Below are 21,148 nucleotides of genomic sequence, written 5' to 3'. Positions count from 1 at the left end.
TAAGAGAAGCTGTACACTGCTGGAAGCTGAGCTGGAAGCAGGTGATGTTGTAGCTGGAAACAGGTGAGTCCAGAATGGATCGGAGAGTCAGGCTACACCGCAGATGGAATGCTGGTGCGGGTCTCTATAGCAGAAGTCTGGAGACAGGAGCTGGAACCTGGTAGACAATCACAGGAGAGAGACAAACTGGAACTAGGTTTGACAACCAAAGCACTGACGCCTTCCTTGCTCAGGCACAACCTATTTATACCTGCAGCAAGGAAGGCATTGGCTAGGCAATTATGCAAATTAATAATACTGACAACGGATTGGTAGGAAAGATCAGCTGACAGAATCCAAGATGGCTGCGCCCATGCAGACACTTGGAGGGAAGTTTGGATTGTAAACCATGTGGTCTGGAAAACAGTAATGGCGGCGCCGGCCACCGGAGATAGGAGACGCCAGGCTGACAGATGCACATCCGACCACGCGGACACAGCGGAGGCCGCGGCTGACGTAATCGCCACTCTGAATGCAGAAGCTCAGGAACGGCGGCGGAGGCCGCGGGAGACGCCATGCCAGATGTATAAGGCGTTACTGTGACTGCGTCCAGAGAGACAGGAGAGGATGCGGGAATGTGCACATCAGGATAACAGATGGGATCCGGTCCTGGAGCGCTGAGCCAGCCTTAGGAGGCATCTGATAGGTAAGAAATGGCGTCCAGATACCCGGATCGTGACAGCTCTTAAGTAACACTGTCTAAAATTACATGTAGAATACTTAAGTGACTGTAAATGCACAGTGCTGAGTAAGCAGGCGGATTTACAGAGGAGACATTGCCCTGCAGTCCCGCAGACCAGCTGCAGCTACTTGTGAAAAAATGGCGCCCAAATCTCTGTCAGTGAGTGAGGGAGAGTGAGTAGCAGCTCCAGGGCGGGAACACCAGCAGTAGATGGTGTCCGGAGTTGGCGGAGGGGCTACAGGTCAAGCGCCTTATCCCCTATGCGGTTCCTCACCACCGGGTACTGTAGAGCCTTGTTAAATGGATTTTTGTGAAATCCAACCTGTCCTCCCTGCCCTGGTGGATATAGTGGGGTCCCTGCTCTAACACAATGTCCATGCCAGTGTCGCGGTCCATCTCCTAAGACCGCGACCGGAATGCGATTTCGGCAGGTCCCACCTGGAGGACCCTCTTACCTCCTCCCAAAGAAGCAGCCACGCGATCCTGGAGAGCGCCAGCAGCGTGTCCCTGGAAACCGGAGCGCCTCCGGCACAAGTACCCGGGAACTTGGCCAGCGGGAGTATGCGGTGCTACTGGGGAGGTGTTGGAGCTACAGCACAGTATGTCACTAGGACATAAAAGTGCTGCAGCCCTTGAAGAATCTTCTAACAAAAGCTCTTTTCAGGGCTGCCTAGCGCAGCCCTCCCTGTTAAGTGACCTGCACTGCAGGCACCAACTTACAAACTGAGCTCCAGTGTCCATAGGTGGGTTTATAGAGGAGGCCATGCAATGCATCCTGGGAACAGTCAAAGCTTTAGCCTGTTGGTGCCTCTGGATCGAGATACAACTCTACACCCCGATGTATTCCCTGTGTGTTTCCCAGGGCTGGCCGGCTGCCGCCCCGCACCCCACGCTGCCGGCACCTGTGTGTGTCCTGGGGCTGACCGCCGTACGTCCGCCCCGCCGCTGCCAGTACCGTAATGTCTCGGGGCTGGCCGTGCATGCTGCTGCATGGCCATTCCGCACCCTGTATTCGGCTGCCCCCCCCAAGGAAAGCACAGCAGTGAGGGATCTGAATAGATCCTGCCCCTACATGCTTTATACAAGCTGCCAGCAGCTTGTGAAGAGATTCGGGAAGCTGTTCGCCATCTCAGGATAATGAATATACCCCTTTATGTCAACCTACATCCTTCCCATGTATAGCTAAATGATGACATGATTGTCTTGCATGTATTTTTATAAGCTGCAACTGAATGGGAAACCAGTACTGCAATGTGTCTGATACATACCAATAAGAGAAGGTGCGAGCTGATCACAGTGGGTTAACTGTTAGAAGCTCTAATTAAACAGTAATAACAACAGGAGGGGAAAGTGGAGCTATCATGCAGACGTCTTCACACATTTTCTAGCACACAAAGAGCTGAATCATTATGAATATTCAGCAGGGAGGATGATGTCTTTTGATCAGTTTGCAGCCATCCACTTGCAATTTATTCATCTGCCAACATCTTATAAAATATGAAGAAACACTCCCAACATTTTACACTGGTACAATTAAATAAAATAGTATAAAATAACCCAAAAAACATTTGAAACAATAATAAAAGTATGGTGAAGTTGGTCTAGAATGCATTTTCTTTCCTGGAGTATATAGGGGTGTGGTATGCGTGACCGGCGGTCAGCATACAGACGCCGGTATCCCGGCAGTGGAATGCCGGCGGAGTAGGGGGAGGAAGCGCACCAAGTCACTTGCGGGCTCGGTGGTGACCTGCGGTCGCCACCAGTTCTGTTACTACCTTATGGGTGTATGGAAACCCACGAGTGTGAATAGCCCCTGTTGGCCGGCATACCGACCGTTGGGATTGTGAGGGTGCGGGATGTAGGGGGAGGTCTCGTGACCGCCGGTCACATAACTACATCCCATATATAGGTTGTGTCATGCAACACAACACAAGCACTTTGGGCATACCTCCCAACAGGACCCTCTCCAGGAGGGACAAATGCTCTGCTCCAGGACTTTTCCCTTAATTTATGATTGTCTGCACCTGTGTTGAACAGGTTAATGGATAACAATGATGTTTCAGCACAGGTGATGGCAATCATAAATTAAGAGGGAAGTCCAGGAGCGGAGCATTCTGTCCCTCCAGGAGAGGGTCATGTTGGGAGGTATGCTTTGGGGGTATATACCGTTGGAAGGGTTAAAAGCCCCATTGCTGGTGAAAAATGAGAAACTCTTCTCCCTATGACAGAGGTTCTCAAACGCGATCCTCAAGGCACCCCAACAGTCCAGGTTTTAGGTATATCCATGGCTCAGCACAGATGGTTAAATTAAATGGACTAAGGTGCTAATTAAGTCACCTGTGGCCAAGCATGGATAAACTTAAAACCTGGACCGTTGTGGTGCATTGAGGACCGCATTTGGGAACCTCTGCCCTATGCAATAAAGCCAGTGATTTTGCCTTCAACAGCGGTGATAGCTCCTCCATGCTTTTACATGGGGAAGCAGTATTTGTACTAGGGACGAACAATTAGGGTACTTATACTCCCTGTAAAACTCCTAAGATTTTATATAAAAATTATTAGAATAATACAAAGAAGATATTATCTTTGTTCATTGTAATACTTTTTTCAAGCTAACACCAGCATTGTGGAGATCCCTTGAGAAGACAAGATATGAGGCAGCAACAGCTCTGCCTCGGTTCTACAGTCAGACACTACTTTGCAGAGCTGGGGGTGGGGCCACACCATGGACAGTAAAGCTGCACAGAGCTAATAGAGGCATGCCTCTTCTGCACTGATGGACACTTGGATGTGTCATGTGACCAGAAAGTGCACTGTAGTCGGAGCTCAGTCAGCAGCAGCAAGAGAAGACACAGAGATGCAGGTAGGCGACTTAATGGGCACTGTAACTTAGTGTAGTGAAGGGAAAGTTACAGTGGGTAGGTGGTGAGACAGGCTCCCAGCATTCAGACCTATCCCCATGTGTGCCTTCCCAGCCATTCACCTCACCACACACCACTGATTTATACCAGAGTGATACCTATTGTATAAGATGAATTAAAAATAAGTGTGCACATGTAATGACTACAAAACATCTATACCAGGTAATGAGGTCAGCATGTTGATGGTCCCAATCAAGACATTAATAACGTTGACATTGATGAAATTTTAACATGTCACAATTGTAAATGTCGTCATTTGTGAAATGCTATTAGGGTTTGGTGTAGGGTTAGGGACATACACTATATGGACAAAAGTGTTCGTACACCTGACCATTACGCCAACGGGGACTGTAATGACATTGTATACATATACTTTAATATGGAGTTGGTCCCCCTTTTGCAGCTAGAATTGCTTCTACTCTTCTTGGAAGGCTTTCCACAGATTTTGAGTGTTTCTGTAGGAATTTGTGCCCATTCATTCTGTAAAGCATTTATGAGGTCAGGCACTGATGTTGGATGAGTAGACCTGGCTCAAGTTCTTCCACACCAAACTCATCAAACCATGTATTAAGAGTTCTTGCTTTGTGCATTGAGGCACAGTCATGTTGGAATAGAAAAGGTCCTTCCCCAAACTGTTGCTACAAATTTGGAAGCATAGTATTGTCCAAAATGTCTTGGTGTGCTAAAACATTAAGAATACCCTTCACTGGAGATAAAGGGGCCTAGTCCAAACCCTGAAAACCGGGTGTAGTACAGCTGACCGGGATAGTGAGCAGTCGGGATGGTGGAGGAGGTCATGTTACTGTCAGTCTCCCGAACGCTGGTCACATGAATACCGCCCCTGAAAAACAGCCCCATACCAGTATCCCTCCTCCACCAAACGTCACAGTTAACATTGGGGGTCATTCCGAGTTGTTCGCTCGTTATTTTTTTCTCGCAACGGAGCGATTAGTCGCTAATGCGCATGCGCAATGTCCGCAGTGCGACTGCGCCAAGTAAATTTGCTATGCAGTTAGGTTTTTTACTCACGGCATTACGATGTTTTTTCTTCGTTCTGGTGATCGTAATGTGATTGACAGGAAGTGGGTGTTTCTGGGCAGAAACTGGCCGTTTTATGGGAGTGTGTGAAAAAACGCTACCGTTTCTGGGAAAAACGCGGGAGTGGCTGGAGAAACGGAGGAGTGTCTGGGCGAAAGCTGGGTGTGTTTGTGACGTCAAACCAGGAACGACAAGCACTGAACTGATCGCAGATGCCGAGTAAGTGTGGAGCTACTCAGAAACTGCTAAGAAGTGTCTATTAGCAATTCTGCTAATCTTTCGTTCGCAATTTTGATAAACTAAGATTCACTCCCAGTAGGCGGCGGCTTAGCGTGTGCAAAGCTGCTAAAAGCAGCTTGCGAGCGAACAACTCGGAATGACCCCCATAATGCAGTCAGGCAGGTAACGTTCTCTCATCAGCCGCCAAATCCAGACCCACCTATCTGACTGCCAAACAGAGAATCATGATTCGTCACTCCACATGACACGTTTCCACTGTTCCACAGTTCAGTGTGCTTTACACCAATCCATCCAATGCTTGGTACTGGACTTGGTGATGTGAGGCTTACATGTAGCTGCTCAGACAGTTTTTGTGCTTACATTATTACCAATAGGAGTTTGGAACGCTTCAGCTATGGATCAGCAAAGCGTTGGCGACTTTTACTCACTATGGGGGTCATTTCGAGTTGATCGCTCGCTAGCTATCGAACAGATAGTCGCCACCTATAAGGGAGTGTATGTTTGCTTTGCAAGTGTGCAATCGCATGTGCAGCCGGGCGGTACAAAAAAGTTTTGTGCAGTTTCTGAGTAGCTCAGAACTTACTCAGCCGCTGCGATCACTTCAGCCTGTTCTTGCCCGGAATTGACGTCAGACACCCGCCCTGCAAACGCTTGGACACGCCTGCGTTTTTCCAACCACTCCCAGAAAACGGTCAGTTGACACCCACAAATGCCCTCTTCCTGTCAATCTCCTTGCGATCGGCTGTGCGAATGGATTCTTCGTAAAATCCATGGCTCAGCAACGATCCGCTTTGCACCCGTACGATGCACCTGAGCATTGCGGTGCATAAACATGCGCAGTTCGGACCCGATCACAGCGTAGCGAAAAAACCTAGCATGCGATCAGGTCGGAATGACCCCCTATGCTCCTTAGCAGTCATTGACCCAGCTCTGTGATTTTACGTGGTCTTCCACTTTGTGACTGAGTTGCTGTCGTTCCTAAATGCTTCCACTTTCTACAGTTGACCGTGGAATATCCAGCAGGGATGAAATTTCACGAACAGTGAAATTTCACGAGACGCCATCATGTCTATTTGAGGAATTCTCCAATTCCTTGTTACTTCTGCAAATACCTCTTGATGAAGAGCCCACTCTCCTGGATGGAGATCGTGTCTGCTGAGGAAGTCTGCTTCCCAGTTGTCCACGCCGGAAGGAAGACTGCTGACAGAGCGCTTACGTGCTGTTCCGCCCAGCGGAGAACTCTTGTGGCCTCCGCCATTGCCGCCCTGCTCCTTGTTCCGCCTTGGCGGATTACGTACGCTACCGCTGTTATGTTGTCCGACTGGATCAGGACAGGTAGACCCTGAAGAAGGTTCTTCGCCTGCAGGTGGCCGTTGTAAATGGCTCTTAACTCGAGAACATTTATGCGGAGACAAGATACCTGGCTTGACCATTTTCCCTGGAAACTTCTTTCTTGTGTGACTGTAGCCCCAGCCTCTGAGACTTGCATCTGTGGTCAGCAGGACCCAGTCCTGGATTCCGAAACGGCATCCCTCTAGAAGGTGAGAACCGTGCAGCCACCACAGGAGAGAAATCCTGGTCCTGGAAGATAGACTTATTTTCCGATGCATGTGTAGGTGAGACCCAGACCATTTGTTCAGCAGATCGCACTGAAACACACGGGCATGAAACCTGCCAAACAAAATGGCTTTGTAAGCCGCAACCATCTTCCCTAGCACTCAAGTGCATTGATGAATCGACACTCTTGCCGGTCTCAGAAGTTCCTTGACCATGGTCTGGATTTCCAGAGCTTTGTCCGCCTGAAGAAACACTCTCTGTAGTTCCGTGTCTAGGATCATGCCCAAGAAGGGCAGCCGATTTGTCGGGATCAACTGAGACTTCGGCAAATTTAGAATCCAACCGTGATGTCGCAGAACCGACAGGGAGAGTTCCACATTTCTTAGCAACTTTTCCTTTGATCTCGCCTTTATCAGGAGATCGTCCAAGTATGGGATAATTGTGACCCCCTGCTTGCGTAGGAGTACCATCATTTCCGCCATTACCTTGGTAAAAACCCTCAGGGCCGTGGAAAGCCCAAACGGCAACGTCTGAAATTGGTAATGACAATCCTGCACCGCAAATCTTAGGAAGGCCTGATGAGGAGGATATATCGGGACGTGTAAGTAGGCATCCTTTATGTCGACTGACGCCATAAAATCCCCCCCTTCTAGGCTGGAGATCACAGCTCGAAGAGATTCCATCTTGAACTTGAAAGTTTTCAAGTATGGATTGATGGATTTTAGGTTCAGAATCGGTCTGACCGAGCCGTCCGGCTTCGGCACGACAAAGAGGCTCGAATAGAACCCGTCCCCCCGTTGGGACGGGGGAACCGGTACAATGACCCTCTGTTGACACAGCTTTTGTATTGCAGCGTTTACTACTTCCCTTTCTGGAAGAGATACTGGCAAGGCTGACTTGAAAAAGCGGCGGGGGGGTGGGGGGTGGTATCTCCTGAAACTCCAGTTTGTACCCTTGGGAGACTATGTCTAAGACCCAAGGAAAGACCCAAGGATCCAGGTCCGATTGAACCCAGACCTGACTGAAGAATCAGAGACGGCCCCCAACCGGCACGGACTCTCGCAGGGGAGCCCCAGCGTCATGCGGTGGACTTGGTAGAGGCGGGGGAGGACTTTTGGTCCTGGGTGCCGGTCACGGCAGGTGACCTCTTTCCCCTTCCTCTACCCTTTGAAGCGAGGAAGGACGAGCCCTTTCCTTTTTTGTATTTATTAGGCCGAAAGGACTGCATCTGATAATGGGGCACCTTTTTCTGTTGTGTGGGAACATAAGGAAGAAAAGAGGACTTACCCCCATCACCAAACAAGACACTACCTTTAAAAGGAAGAGCTTCCATAGCTTTCTTGGAGTCGGCATCAGCATTCCATTGATGAATCCACAGCGCCCTCCTGGCCGAGACCGCCATGGCATTGGCTCTTGATCCCAAGAGGCCAATATCCCTCGCCGCATCCTTTAGGTAATCCGCAGCGTCCTTGATATAACCAAGAGTCAAAAGAATGTTACCCTTATCAAGGGTATCCATATCAGAAGCTAAATTATCAGCCCACTTAGCAATAGCACTAATCACCCACGCCGATGTCAGAGCAGGTCTGAGTAATGCACCAGTAGTAACGTAAATGGCCTTCAATGTCGTCTCCTGCTTGCGATCCGCCGGATCCTTGAGGGCAGCCGTGTCAGGAGACGGAAGTGCCACCTTTTTGGACAATCGGGATAGAGCCTTGTCCAGATTTGGAGGCAACTCCCATTTTTACCTGTCATCAAAGGGAAAAGGATATGCCATAAAAATCTCTTGGGAATCTGCCACCTTTTGTCAGGCGACTCCCAAGCCTTTTCACAAAGAGCGTTCAGTTCATGAGAGGGGGTAAACTTCACCTCAGGCTTTTTCCCTTTAAATAAACAAACCCTTGTATCTGGAACAGGAGGTTCCTCAGAAATATGCAAAACATCTTTAATAGCCACAATCATGTACTGAATACTCTTAACTACCTTTGGATGTAAAGTAGCTTCATTGAAATCGACACTGGAATCAGAGTCTGTGTCGGTATCTGCCATTTGGGTAAATGAACGTTTATGTGACCCTGAGGGGGTCTGTACCTGAGACAAAGCGTCCTCCATGGATTTCCTCCATGTTTGTGTCTGAGAATCAGATTTATCCAGCCTCTTAGAAAATAAAGCCACATTTGCATTCAGTGTACTCAACAAATTCACCCAATCAGCAGTCCTTTTCTGCGCCCCCAGTAACTTCCTCCGGGGAGGAACACTCAGCCTCAGACATGTCGACACGTAGTACCGACACACCCACACTGGCCAAATAAAGGGGACAGACCCACAGGGAAGCCTGTAGGGAGAACACACAGGGAGTATGCCAGCTCACACCCCAGCGCCCATATACTACAAACAAATAATATATGGTGTTTGCGCTGTAATATACATATAAAGCACCAAATTACATGTGTACCCCCCACTCCCCCCCCCCCCACACCGTTTTGCTCCCTTGTTACTTGTAAGGAGCTTGGAGGTCCGTCTCTGCAGCGGCTGTGGAGAGAGAAAATGGCGCTGGTAAGCTGTGCGGCTAAGCCCCGCCCCTTCCCGGCACGCTGTAGTCCCGCTCAAATTTGAATTCTTTAAACTGGCGGGGGTATCGTATACGGGCACCGAATATGCCTTGTGCCAGTGCAAGAAATCCTTCAGTAACTGCTGCCCAGGGCGCCCCCCCCCCCCCCCAGCGCCCTGCACCCAATGAGTGCCGTTGGTGTGTGTGGGAGCATGGAGCGCAGCGCGACCGCTACTCTGTACCTCCGTCACTGAAGTCTTCTGCCGTCTAAAGCCTTCTGTTCTTCTAATACTCACCCGGCTTCTCTCTTCTGGCTTCTGTGAGGGGGGTGACGGCGCAGCTCCGGGAACAAGCAGCTAGGTGCACCAAGTGATCAAACCCTCTGGAGCTAATGGTGTCCAGTAGCCTAAGAAGCAGAGCCTTTGAACTAAGAAGAAGTAGGTCTGACTTCTCTCCCCTCAGTCCCACAATGCAGGGAGCCTGTAGCCAGCAGGTATCCCTGAAAATAAAAAAACTAACAAAAGTCTTTCCAGAGAAACTCAGTAGAGCTCCCCTAGTGTGTGTCCAGTCACTCCTGGGCACAGAATCTAACTGAGGTCTGGAGGAGGGGCATAGAGGGAGGAGCCAGTTCACACCCAGTCAATGTCTTTTAGTGTGCCCATGTCTCCTGCAGATCCCGTCTATACCCCATGGTCCTTTTGGAGTCCCCAGCATCCTCTAGGACGTAAGAGAAAAGTGCAACCCCCCCCCCAATGTTGTTTCACCCCTAATTGGATATCCCCTAGTAGAAGCATTAGTATTGAGTTCCAATATGGGATCACAAGGACAAACTATTATTTCACTTTCTCCAGATAAGCCTTTTTGTTAACCACCAGGCTATACATCCATTTATGCATTAAACACTACTTTATCTACATATTTACTTGTACAGCTGTCCTCCACTCTATTAAGTGTTCATTTAGTGAAAGCATATAAACAAGTAGGAGAGAGCCGTCCTGTAGAAAAAGGAGAGCTAACTTTAACTTAAAAAGCCCTCTGCAAAATATTTCACCACTAATTAGCAGGGATAAGCTAATATATGCCTAGCCATATATGTATATTTTGTGTAAAATGAATATTGGAAAAGTAGCAGAAGGGGTTACAAGTCTCCCATATACCACTCTAAAACATGTAATCTAGGCTCCAACACATATGCTTTGTGTTGACATTAAAACATTTTTTGGTAATATTTACTACTACAATAGCTAGGTAGGGACTCCTCATTCCTATATTACCCGTACATTTGCAAGGGGTTAAATATTGTACTAAAATGCATTAACATTTCCTTGCTGTTTACCGGATTGTGGCCTCTCCACTTGCTCAATTTAACAAGTATATTGTCACTTACGCTTAACTGAATCCTGACCCTTACATTTAGCTGATCTTGTATTTTGGCAAATTTTGCAATGCAGGGTTGTTTTATGCAATGCCACGTTTCTGTGCAGGATACTATGGTGAAAATCTTTAGGGCTAGTAGGTGCTGGACCCCAAAGGAGTCTGTAGCCAATTATTAGTGGCACAGAGTGACTTCCATACACAGGTCTGAACTGGACTCTGTGCAGTGTGTGTTTCTGGTGTGCCCCCACACAGCCCAAATCTCAGATGAACTGTATAAAATGATAACTATGCAATGCTCATCTAGAAGATATTTGGAGATTTAAAGCACCAATGTAGATAATGTATGCGTGTGTGGGAAAAAAAAGTGTTAAACATAGCTTGTCATCCAATGAGTCCAAAGTTCCCTAAATGAGGTGGGGATCTGAACTTTGCTCTTAACTAACTACTATTTCTTGTGGCACTGCGCTCACGAAAAGACAGTGAAGCACAGCCATGAAGGGGTAAATATTCAAATTTATATCAAATTATTTATTCTCTATATTGGTGATTTAGATTGCATATACAAATCAAGTTTGGATTAGTCACTAAAAGCTGATTAATTATTATGTAGTACGCACAATTGAGGAATACTAGAGGTTACTTAATACAAAAAAAAGGAACAATTACAAACACGGGCTGTTCATCCTTATGCTAGACACGTTAAATGGCCACAAAGAATTAATAATATATTATACTTACTAAACATGCTAACAAGACAGTTTAAATGTAACTTCTTTCAGTGATCACAATTTTTTTAGGGTGTACTAAACAGATCAAGTTTATTAATGAATCACGGTCTATAACAAGTCTCATTTTTTACTTCAGTTGTCAACAGAACTAATTGAACCTGCGGTATAGTACATCTGTTTTTTGCCTTTTTTACCCAGATTACGTACTTTCCTGAATTTTGCTCCTTAATTAGCTAATTGTGTACTAAGGGCCTAATTCAGACCTGATCCGTAGCAGCAAATTTGTTACTAGATGGGCAAAACCATGGGGCCAATTCAGACCTGATTGTACATGTGCTAAATTTAGCAAATCAGTCAGACTGACCCCGCATGTCAGTCCCTGCCCCCTCGCACAAGTACAAAAGCATTGCACAGCGGCGATGCTTTTGTACTTCAGGAGTAGCTCCCAGCCAGCACAGCTCCTGCGCGCTGGCAGGGAGCTACTCGTCGCTGCCCGGGTCGCAGTGGCTGCGTGTGATGTCATGCAGCCGCCACGGCCCCCCCCAACGGTCTGGGCATGCCTGCGTTGCCTGGACCATGCCCCCTAAACAGCAGCCAAATGCAGCCGGCTTGCCCCCTCCCGCCCAGCGACCGCCTCTGCCTGTCAATCAGGGAGAGGCGATCGCAGAGCTACGACAGCCGTCGGCTGTCTGGCACGCGCCGGCGCATGCGCAGTTCAGACCTGATCACTGCTGTGCAAAAACGCACAGCACCGATCAGGTCTGAATCGGGCCCCATTTGCACTGCAGGTGGAGCAGATATAACATGTGCAGAGAGAGTTAGATTTGGGTGGGGTGTGTTAAAACTGAAATCTAAATTGCAGTGTAAGAATAAAGCAGCCAGTATTTACCCTGCACAGAAACAATATAACCCACACAAATCTAACTCTCTGCACATGTTATATCTGCCTCCTCCGCAGTGCACATGGTTTTGCCCATCTGCTAACAAAGTTGCTGCTGCGATCAGGTCTGAAGTAGGCCCTAAGTACTGTGTTCAGGATTAGCACTTTTTGTCACAAAGGAACCGACATAAAGTATCAGATTATGCATAAAAAGCATGGCACAAGTACTGTAGTTATGCTTAATCTGCTACTTTATACCAATTCATTTGCAACAAAAAAATACTAATCCTAAATACAGTATAGTACAGTATTAGCTATGTAATACACTGTACATTATTTGTGAATTAAGAAGCCAAATTATGTAAGAAGAACAGTTATCGCTACCCAAGGCAGAGAAGTCATGCCAGGCGTCTCAAATAATATGGCACAAAAAGAATAGGTGTATAAGGACAAACCTGTAACCAGAATATCGATTGTATGGCAATATTTGCTGTGTAGAGAAGGGTGGTTCACAGTGCATTGCTTGGTAGAGCCAAAATGACATCCTCATATGGCCACTGCACTGCTGAAATCTTTAGAGCAAATTATTTATACTACAACAGAGCAAGAAACAAGGAAACTTCTGATGAATTAATGTATGCAAAAAAGTATGTTTAACTTGTGAGAAAAAGGACACCCAAGTATTTTACCAGTTATAGAAAATGTGAACAATAACCCCAAACGTACACACTATAGATGGTAATAAGATGAATGCTATAATTGTGTGTTCTCTTATCATTCTAGGTCTCCAGTAATTGTGTCTTGTGTTGCAGTTTTGGTCATCATGGCCATTGTGCCAGGCAATACCAAGGTAAGGATGAGACTGGTAACCGGATAGAACGGTGTAGTCATATGACATTTCCATAAACAGAGGACCCGACTGGTTTAATTGAGCCTTTTATTAGGTCAGTGCCTAACAAATGATCAGGCTTTGTCAATACTCTATGTTGTGCACCTAGCAGTAACTAGAGCCATAAGACATATCCAAGAGCTTTGCTGGCTCTGTAATAAAGGACTAGAAAATTAATTTTGTTCACCAACTTTAAATTGGTGATGGTGAAGTGTATGGGTATAAATACCAATCAACACGGCAATATCTTGATAGAAAGAACAGGAGCTTACTCACATAAAGTCCTAAGTATTCCATAGGTTATATTTAGTCACAATCTAGCAAGAAGAATGAAGAGTGCTATCTCATCCCATAATATATGTAGATATTTTATATGGAGTCACTGACCTACAAATTAGTTTCATCATTAATGCAACAGATGTGTCTTGTTACTTCTATATGGCATATAGTGAATAAAGTGCAAAGTCAAGCAAGGATTAGTTTACTAATCTCCAGACTATCGTATTTCCACTAGCTAAAGTCACCATGCATTTGTGTTTGTTATATAGGTAAGAAATTATAGTTAGTGTCCCAGGAAAACAAACTGTCTTTATGTCAAATATTCCCTACTTGTTCCCAATTTTCATAATGTAGACAGCACACATAGTGCCCATTGTAGTCACCTTCTCGGCCGTCAGAATACAATGTACCATAAGTTATAGAGAAGAGTGACCGTTTTCTTGAGCAGTCTGCAGTTCATTAACTTGACATGCTGTTTACCCACATAGAGAGACTTTATTATTGGGATTATAGACAATGGATTACTGGAACACTATTGTTTCAATAGCCAAACGTGATGCCATGAAAAGACTCCAAATCATAAAAATATGGCATTAAAAGTAATCAAGTTCCTACAGCCAACTCCCAAAATGGTCATTTTTAATTTGTACTTTGCTATTCAGCAAAGCCAGTGTCGCCCTAGCTGTGGATACATACTGCCAAGTATTCGGCTACATGATCCTGGCATGCGTAAAAACAATCTGACAAGTCTAAAACCATGTAATTTTCCAGCTGCAGTGCTTTATTATAATGCGTTTCTTTCATAGCCCATAACAGTAAAACAGAGCAGGCAGCGGAACACTGTGCTATGTGGTGGAATATTAACTACAGATAAAAACATAATATATCGAGGATCATTATTATACACTTCTAATAATATATATAGTGTAATATAGATAATTTATTACAGCAAGAAAGATAATAAAAGAAGCATTCTGACTACTATCCCATATGTTGTACATATATTTCTCCTGAAAATTAGGCTACTTTCTGCATGGTGCACAACTCGAAAAGTTATCCACAAATGATTTATTTCCTTTTTTTAAGATTTCATATCCAGGTATTACTTTCCTTTGCTGTAGATGAGGAAAATAAGGATTAGCAACTGAATAACTAAAATCAAAAGAAAGTATTAATGTCTTCATTTTACATAGCTTCAAGACAAGTCATATCCAACTTTTAGTTATAGGATGTTTTTCCCTTCAAGGTCCTGACACAACTGGATGAAAAGCAGAGAGACATGAAGCGTGACATGTAAGTGAAGAAATATATATACATAAATATATACCTCAATACACGCACAGGGGCAAACTCAATTAGCTGTGGTGTTTGCAGTGTGGCTAAACCTCCGGTGTAATCCATAGATTCCCAGTTAAGTACCCAGAATCTATGGGGTACTCAGCGCATTAAGCCCCAGAGGGAGTATTTAAAGCCAATGTGGCTGTGACTACTGTTTACTGTATATAAAAAAAAGTGTACTTTTCATCCAAGTAGTGTCTTAGGGGCATAATTAAACACACGTGTGTTGCTACCAAGAGCAGGTGCTGCGCACAGACTGTAACTGCAATTATGGTATGTGATTTCTGCTTGAACCTTTATAGATTGTGTATTAAGATGATGTATACTTACTGTTCCTCCACTTTGCAGTGAGCTGGGCTTGTTGGCAATTGAACCACCTGTACAAAATGATGTTGCAATGGCCTTCGAATCCATTGTGGTAATACCCCAAGGTAAACAAATGATTTTGTTACACATACTGTAGGCAGTCAATTGTGGAATATTTATACACAGTATGATGGAGAAACTGATCCATCCCATTGATAGAAAGCTATACTCTTTCACTGAAGCCTACATAGAATTGCTAAAAATGGCTAAAGCAACATCTAGCTATCATTTAATTTGCGTGAATTCATTTTCATTCTCATGAGAGATGAACATTATAGTATAGTTCCACCATAAATGTATTTTAAAGAAAAGGAGTCTCCCCTCAACTAGAAAGTCTGTGAACGTTCCGTGCAGGGATTCGGGAGTACGCACTCCTGCTGGTGCTTCAAAGCTCTCCTTTCTTGTTATTAAAAGTAGTGCAGGGACACTAACAGGGGTGAGTTCTCCTAAATTCAAATGAAAAGTGTTATGTTACTTGCAGTTTATAACACAGATGTCGATTGGATGGATCCGTACACTGGGCGCTACCCACTGCACCCTCTGAGATTTATCAGTGTAGAAAATTAGCAGTTAAAGAACGGTCATGATGTGAGTTCTCCCAAACTGCAGGACCTTTCACATAGGATCACCATGGCTTTGTTAGTTGATGTAGGGGGATATTTGTTAGAAATAATGTTATGGTGAAATAAGCCTTTAAGTGCTTGTCATCCATGATGCTACACTTATGTTTAGTAAAAAGCATTCTGCGTGCATTTTCTGAAAGCATGCTGCTAGATATGTACAACAGAGTCACTGGCAGGTGAGGTTTGACAGGTTGTGGCCCAAGAGTAAGACACCACATACATTTCCGAGAATAGACTAATATCAGCAGTAAGAATTATCTTTATGCTTTGATTAAACTTTGGATGTCCATCTAGGACAACGAGGTACCAACAGATTGTTGGTTGTACGTTAGTGTATAAAAAGTGCACCTGCACTATAGTTTGCATAGAAATGAAACGGTCATTTTGAAAACAGAACTTCTGAGTGAACCAAAAGTAATCTTAAAAGGCTACCACTGACCATATTATCGATTACAAGCTGGAAAAGCAATAGCATTGTATTAAAATGAGAGACACCCACTTAAAACAAATCAAACTGTATATATATTTTTTTACACTCATCATGTGGATGTGAGGAGCGTAGGGCATCTGTAAATCAGCCCAAACAACTGTTACCTGCACAGACTGCACCACTGAGGGCATTACCTGCAGGATAGAATGAAGGAGGATAGGATCTACCCCTATGAGAAATATCACAGGATAATGCAGCTGAACCAAAATAATTAGTGCAACTATTTACCTATTGCCTTATAGCTGAAGAGGACAGAGACCACTTGTACCATTCTCGTCAGGATTTCCAGCCGGATTTCCCAAGACAACAGCTAAGGGTGCCGGTCCGGAAAATTGTGAGAGAACCAGAAGAAGACCGGGATCACCTATACCACCATAATTTGTAATAAGCCGAAGACAGCCATAGACAAAAACTCTAAATGTCGCTTTAAGTACAAAGCATGGGAATATTACTTTTAAAAGTTCATATTAATTGAAATCTATTGCACATTTCATGTAAGTGGTGAAGAGGTACTGTAATTCAGACAGTCCTATTGTTTGTAATAAAATGATTTAGCCTGGTGCCTTTTGTCTAATAGAGATTTGCTTAATCATACTGGCTCGTGCTAACCTGTGATTAAGGCAAGCAGGAGTGTCCTAATAATCTGGTAAATTTTGGCTGCATATATATTATCTGCCATATATTAATGGATAGATATACCGCATTTGCATATGAAAATGCAGTACATATGTAATCTAAGTGCAGTATAATACATTATGTATCGGTCTGGTTGGTTTTATCTCTGATCTGCAAAATACAGCTGCATTTCAGCATATTCTCGTGTATGCATGCACTGCAAGCAGTTGCCGCAATAAAGTAGTTACTGCTCCCATTGGGATAATCTGCTATCCCTTCCCATGCTGATTCTAGGCTGTTATATCTGAAGATGAAAGTGTTACTATGGAAACGGATTTCTTTGAGCAACAGCAAAACCATCCAATCCCATTATGCACACACTACCTCATACTGAAGTCAGACTCTGTCATTGGTTGCCTGCCTCACAGTGTTTAGATGTGTTGGCACATGCTGTATCTTAAATAATACCTAATAGGAAAGCATATTATATATGTTAACCCTTACAACATAGTCTGGACTACTTCAGATAACCCATCTTGCAGCAATATATAGAGACAGCTTAAAGCAATACATGCTTTAATACATGTGGTTAAATTAAGTGCAAAGCATTAGCATAAGACTGGATAGAAAAGGGTACAGAAAATTCCACACTGATCATGTACTGATGGAAATGTGTATTGGGTTCTTTGGCAAACAATGTGTTCATCAAATTAGAGACAGTGCTGTAACATTGTGAAAATATTATACTGCAGTTTCCAAGCAGTAAATCCAAAACATGCAGACAACAGATATTCGAAATAGAGAAAATTACATGTTTGTGAGATCCAAACTCCGCTGATATCTCTGGAACAGAAGAGCTGTTATTTACACCAGATCACTTGGGCTGATCACGCCTTTCCTTAAGATTAGGTTTCCATAGAGAGCGCTTTCTCTACAATAAGCAGATGAAGAGGGTGGTTACATAGCTGATTCAAGCTAATGTTTCATATTATGTTAATACAAAGTCTGTTACATGACTTTATCGATGTACTAAACACTGGCTTCCTCTTTTAATTACTCAGTTTAGACAGCAACACTATTTAGCTGTGCAAGTCATAATGGATATCAAAGTGTATTTTATATTTCAGTCTCATGTATGAATTGTATTATTGGTCTGGTTTGCATGAAATAAGACCCGTTGCTGCATATGGCTTGATACAGTGAAGGATCTGATTTGCGTGTGAACTATTCCTTTTCAGAACAGAATGGGTCATTTATTAACCACAGAAAAGCAAAACCAGAGCACAAATGCTCTCTTGTCACTTTTCTTGTATTGCACCCAGTCTCTGATGCACAAAGATTGGCAGAATAAAGGCCCATACACAAGGTGAGATTCGGGCTATGCCCGATTCTCACTATGTGACAGGGGCTAGGTCGGCACATAGTCGGTATCGCAAGCATATAATGAGTGTGCTTGCGATACTGACTATGTGCGATTTTGGCTAAGTGTCAACTTTGACTATCTCTTCTATAGAGATAGTCAAAATTGACTTGCCTGCACAGTCTATCTATTCTTGCGATGCCGACCGCGCATCGGCATCGAATCAGGATTGCAAGGTGACTTTTGCCTTGCGATCTGCACTAACTTTTCTTACGATTTTGACTATATAGTCAAAATCGTAAGAAAAAATCTCACACCATATGATGGTACACACCATATGATGGCATCTGGAAATATATATATCAAGTATATATGCAGGCGCTGTGATGGGTGGCTAGTCCTAGCAGCTGAATAATAAGGGGTAGTCAAACCCTTCAAGGAACAAGAGAGGAAAAAACGTATACAGCGCTCTTTGACACAGTATGATCTATGTAAATATACTTTTAATAATATTGTTAAAATAGTTTGAACAAAATAAAAACATTCAATCTAAAATAGTATTCTTGTATTCTATGTCTCACTTTTTGAGTATAGGTGGACTTTGAGACCTAATTAGTCCTAACACCAACCAATATGCAGAGCACCAATTGGTACGTTTAAAACCAGCATGAATACAGTCAAATATACGGACCAGATGTGTGATAATTTATCCAATTAGATGTAATTTACCCAGTCTGTGTTCCGTTTGAAAAGGTTCCCATAGGTGCAAGTTCGTATGGCAACGATGACAATTTTTTTGGGTCCTAGTTCACAGTTCACTGGAGGTTCCGTGTTCCGATGAGTGGATTCTCCTATATGCGTAGTGGGCAATGGCAAGCCAATATGGAGTCCTGGTTCATGGAAACCAAAGGATGCAGGGTCCTGACTGTAGATGGTGATGCAATGGTGGTGCTGGTCAGCAAATGTCCACACAGGTCTCAGTCTAACGCGTTTCGCTGCTCCAGGCAGCTTTGTCAAAGGTATACCTTTGACAAAGCTGCCTGGAGCAGCGAAACGCGTTAGGCTGAGACCTGTGTGGACATTTGCTGACCAGCACCACCATTACATCACCATCTACAGTCAGGACCCTGCATCCTTTGGTTTCCGTGAACCAGGACTCCATATTGGCTTGCCATTGCCCACTACGCATATAGGAGAATCCACTCATCGGAACACGGAACCTCCAGTGAACTGTGAACCAGGACCCCAAAAAATTGTCATCGTTGCCATACGAACTTGCACCTATGGGAACCTTTTCAAACGGAACACAGACTGGGTAAATTACATCTAATTGGATAAATTATCACACATCTGGTCCGTATATTTGACTGTATTCATGCTGGTTTTAAACGTACCAATTGGTGCTCTGCATATTGGTTGGTGTTAGGACTAATTAGGTCTCAAAGTCCACCTATACTCAAAAAGTGAGACATAGAATACAAGAATACTATTTTAGATTGAATGTTTTTATTTTGTTCAAACTATTTTAACAATATTATTAAAAGTATATTTACATAGATCATACTGTGTCAAAGAGCGCTGTATACGTTTTTTCCTCATATGATGGCATCTGTCTGACTGCGAAGATTTCCAAGAGCTAATATTTTGGGGGTTATTCAAAGCTGGTCGCAGATTTTGTTATTTTAGCAAAATCTGCGACCACTAAAATCACATGCTGGTAGCTGCCCAGCATAGGGCAAGGCCGCCCAGCATGTGTGGTGCTGCCCCATGATGCGATCACAATTCAATTGCAATCGCATTGCAAAAACCTCAAATAGAGCCATGCTGTGTAGGCAGGGGCACTGCCACCATGTTTCTGATCACAGGAAACGCAGACAACGTCATCGGCCAGCCCCGAAAACGGCCATGACGTGCCTGCGTTTCCTGGTGTACCCCCCCCCCCCCCCGCCACCACTTCGTTGTCACCCCTGGATGCCTTGTCGCCTGTCAATCATGATGCAAACGTATCCTTTCCGGAAAGCAATCATGATAGTCCATGCACACGCACTGTGGCCGCAGCACGTGCGCAGATGGACGAATATAGTCTGTTTGCTATTTTCAGCCATCTGCAACAGGGTCTGAATAATGCCCTATGTAAATTAAGTGATTAACCAACTTACAAAAAAATAAAAATAAATTTAGTTTTGCAGGTAAGATTACTTAAATGAGATAAATGGCTGGAGAGACAGGGGTGTTCCCTACATTAATGAGATAATCACCCACGAGACTGTGTTATGGACTATTTATTTATTAACAGTTTCTTATATAGCGCAGCATATTCTGTTGCGCTTTACAATTAGAACAACAGTAATAGAACAAAACAGTGTAAAAACAGACAGACAGAGGTAGGAAGGCCATGCTCGCAAGCTTATAATCTATAGGAAAATAGGCATTGATACACAAGGATAGATGCTACCTATTGCATAATGGTCCACCAGATTGCTAGGTTCTTAATGGGTTGTATGATATGATCACCCCGCAATGTTGGCCAAATGCCAGGAGGGTGTGAGAGTAAAGAAAGACAAGGTATGTGATGTTATGTGTACTGTACAGAGCGGATGTAATTATTTAGGGAAGCAATGAAGGTTATGTGTGTGGGTCTGGAATTTGATAGGCTTGTCAGAAGAGGTGAGTTTTCAGGGAAAGTTTAAAGGTCTGGAGACTAGAGGAGAGTCTTATTGTGCATGGGAGGGCATTCCACAGAGTGGGTGAAGCCCGGATAAAGTCCTGTAATTTTGAGTGTGAACAAGTAATGCGTGTGGATGAGAGACGCAGATCTTGTGAAGAGCGGAGAGGTCGGGTAGGGAGATATTTTGAGATGAGTGAAGAGATGCATGTTGGTGAAGTTTGGTTAATAGCCTTGTATGTCAGTAAAAGTATTTTATATTTAATACGGTAGAATACTGGTAACCAATGGAGGGACTGACAGAGCGGATCTGCAGACAATGAACGTCTAGCAAGGAAGATTAGCCTCGCAGCTGCATTCAAAATGTACTGTAGTGGTGAGAGCCTATGTTTGGGAAGACTGGTCAGGAGACTATTACAATAATCAATGCGGGAGATAATGAGAGCATCGATTAGAGTCTTGTCTTGTCTTGTGTAAGATATGGTCGTATTTTGGATATGTTTCTTAGAT

General features: G+C 44.2%; 1 protein-coding gene across 2 annotated transcripts in view; it reads right to left on the bottom strand.

Moving 5' to 3' along the window:
- The window catches only part of FUOM (fucose mutarotase), a 193,375-nt gene that overhangs the window by 17,280 nt on the left and 154,947 nt on the right, over positions 1-21,148 (bottom strand). The window contains exon 6 of one of the 2 annotated variants that reach the window (XR_010243626.1): positions 17,425-17,544. Coding sequence is in view for 1 of the 2 variants with exons in the window: in XM_063958627.1 (XP_063814697.1) it covers positions 17,478-17,544 (67 nt within the window). In the remaining variant the exon portion in view is untranslated. Of the gene's footprint in view, positions 1-17,272; positions 17,545-21,148 lie in introns of those variants that run through there. The other variant, XM_063958627.1, reaches the window with a different exon arrangement.

Source organism: Pseudophryne corroboree, chromosome 3, assembly GCF_028390025.1.
Source record: "Pseudophryne corroboree isolate aPseCor3 chromosome 3, aPseCor3.hap2, whole genome shotgun sequence".
NCBI lineage: Eukaryota > Metazoa > Chordata > Amphibia > Anura > Myobatrachidae > Pseudophryne > Pseudophryne corroboree.
Note: the sequence above shows the minus strand (reverse complement) of the source record. Positions and strands in the feature narration are given on the sequence as shown.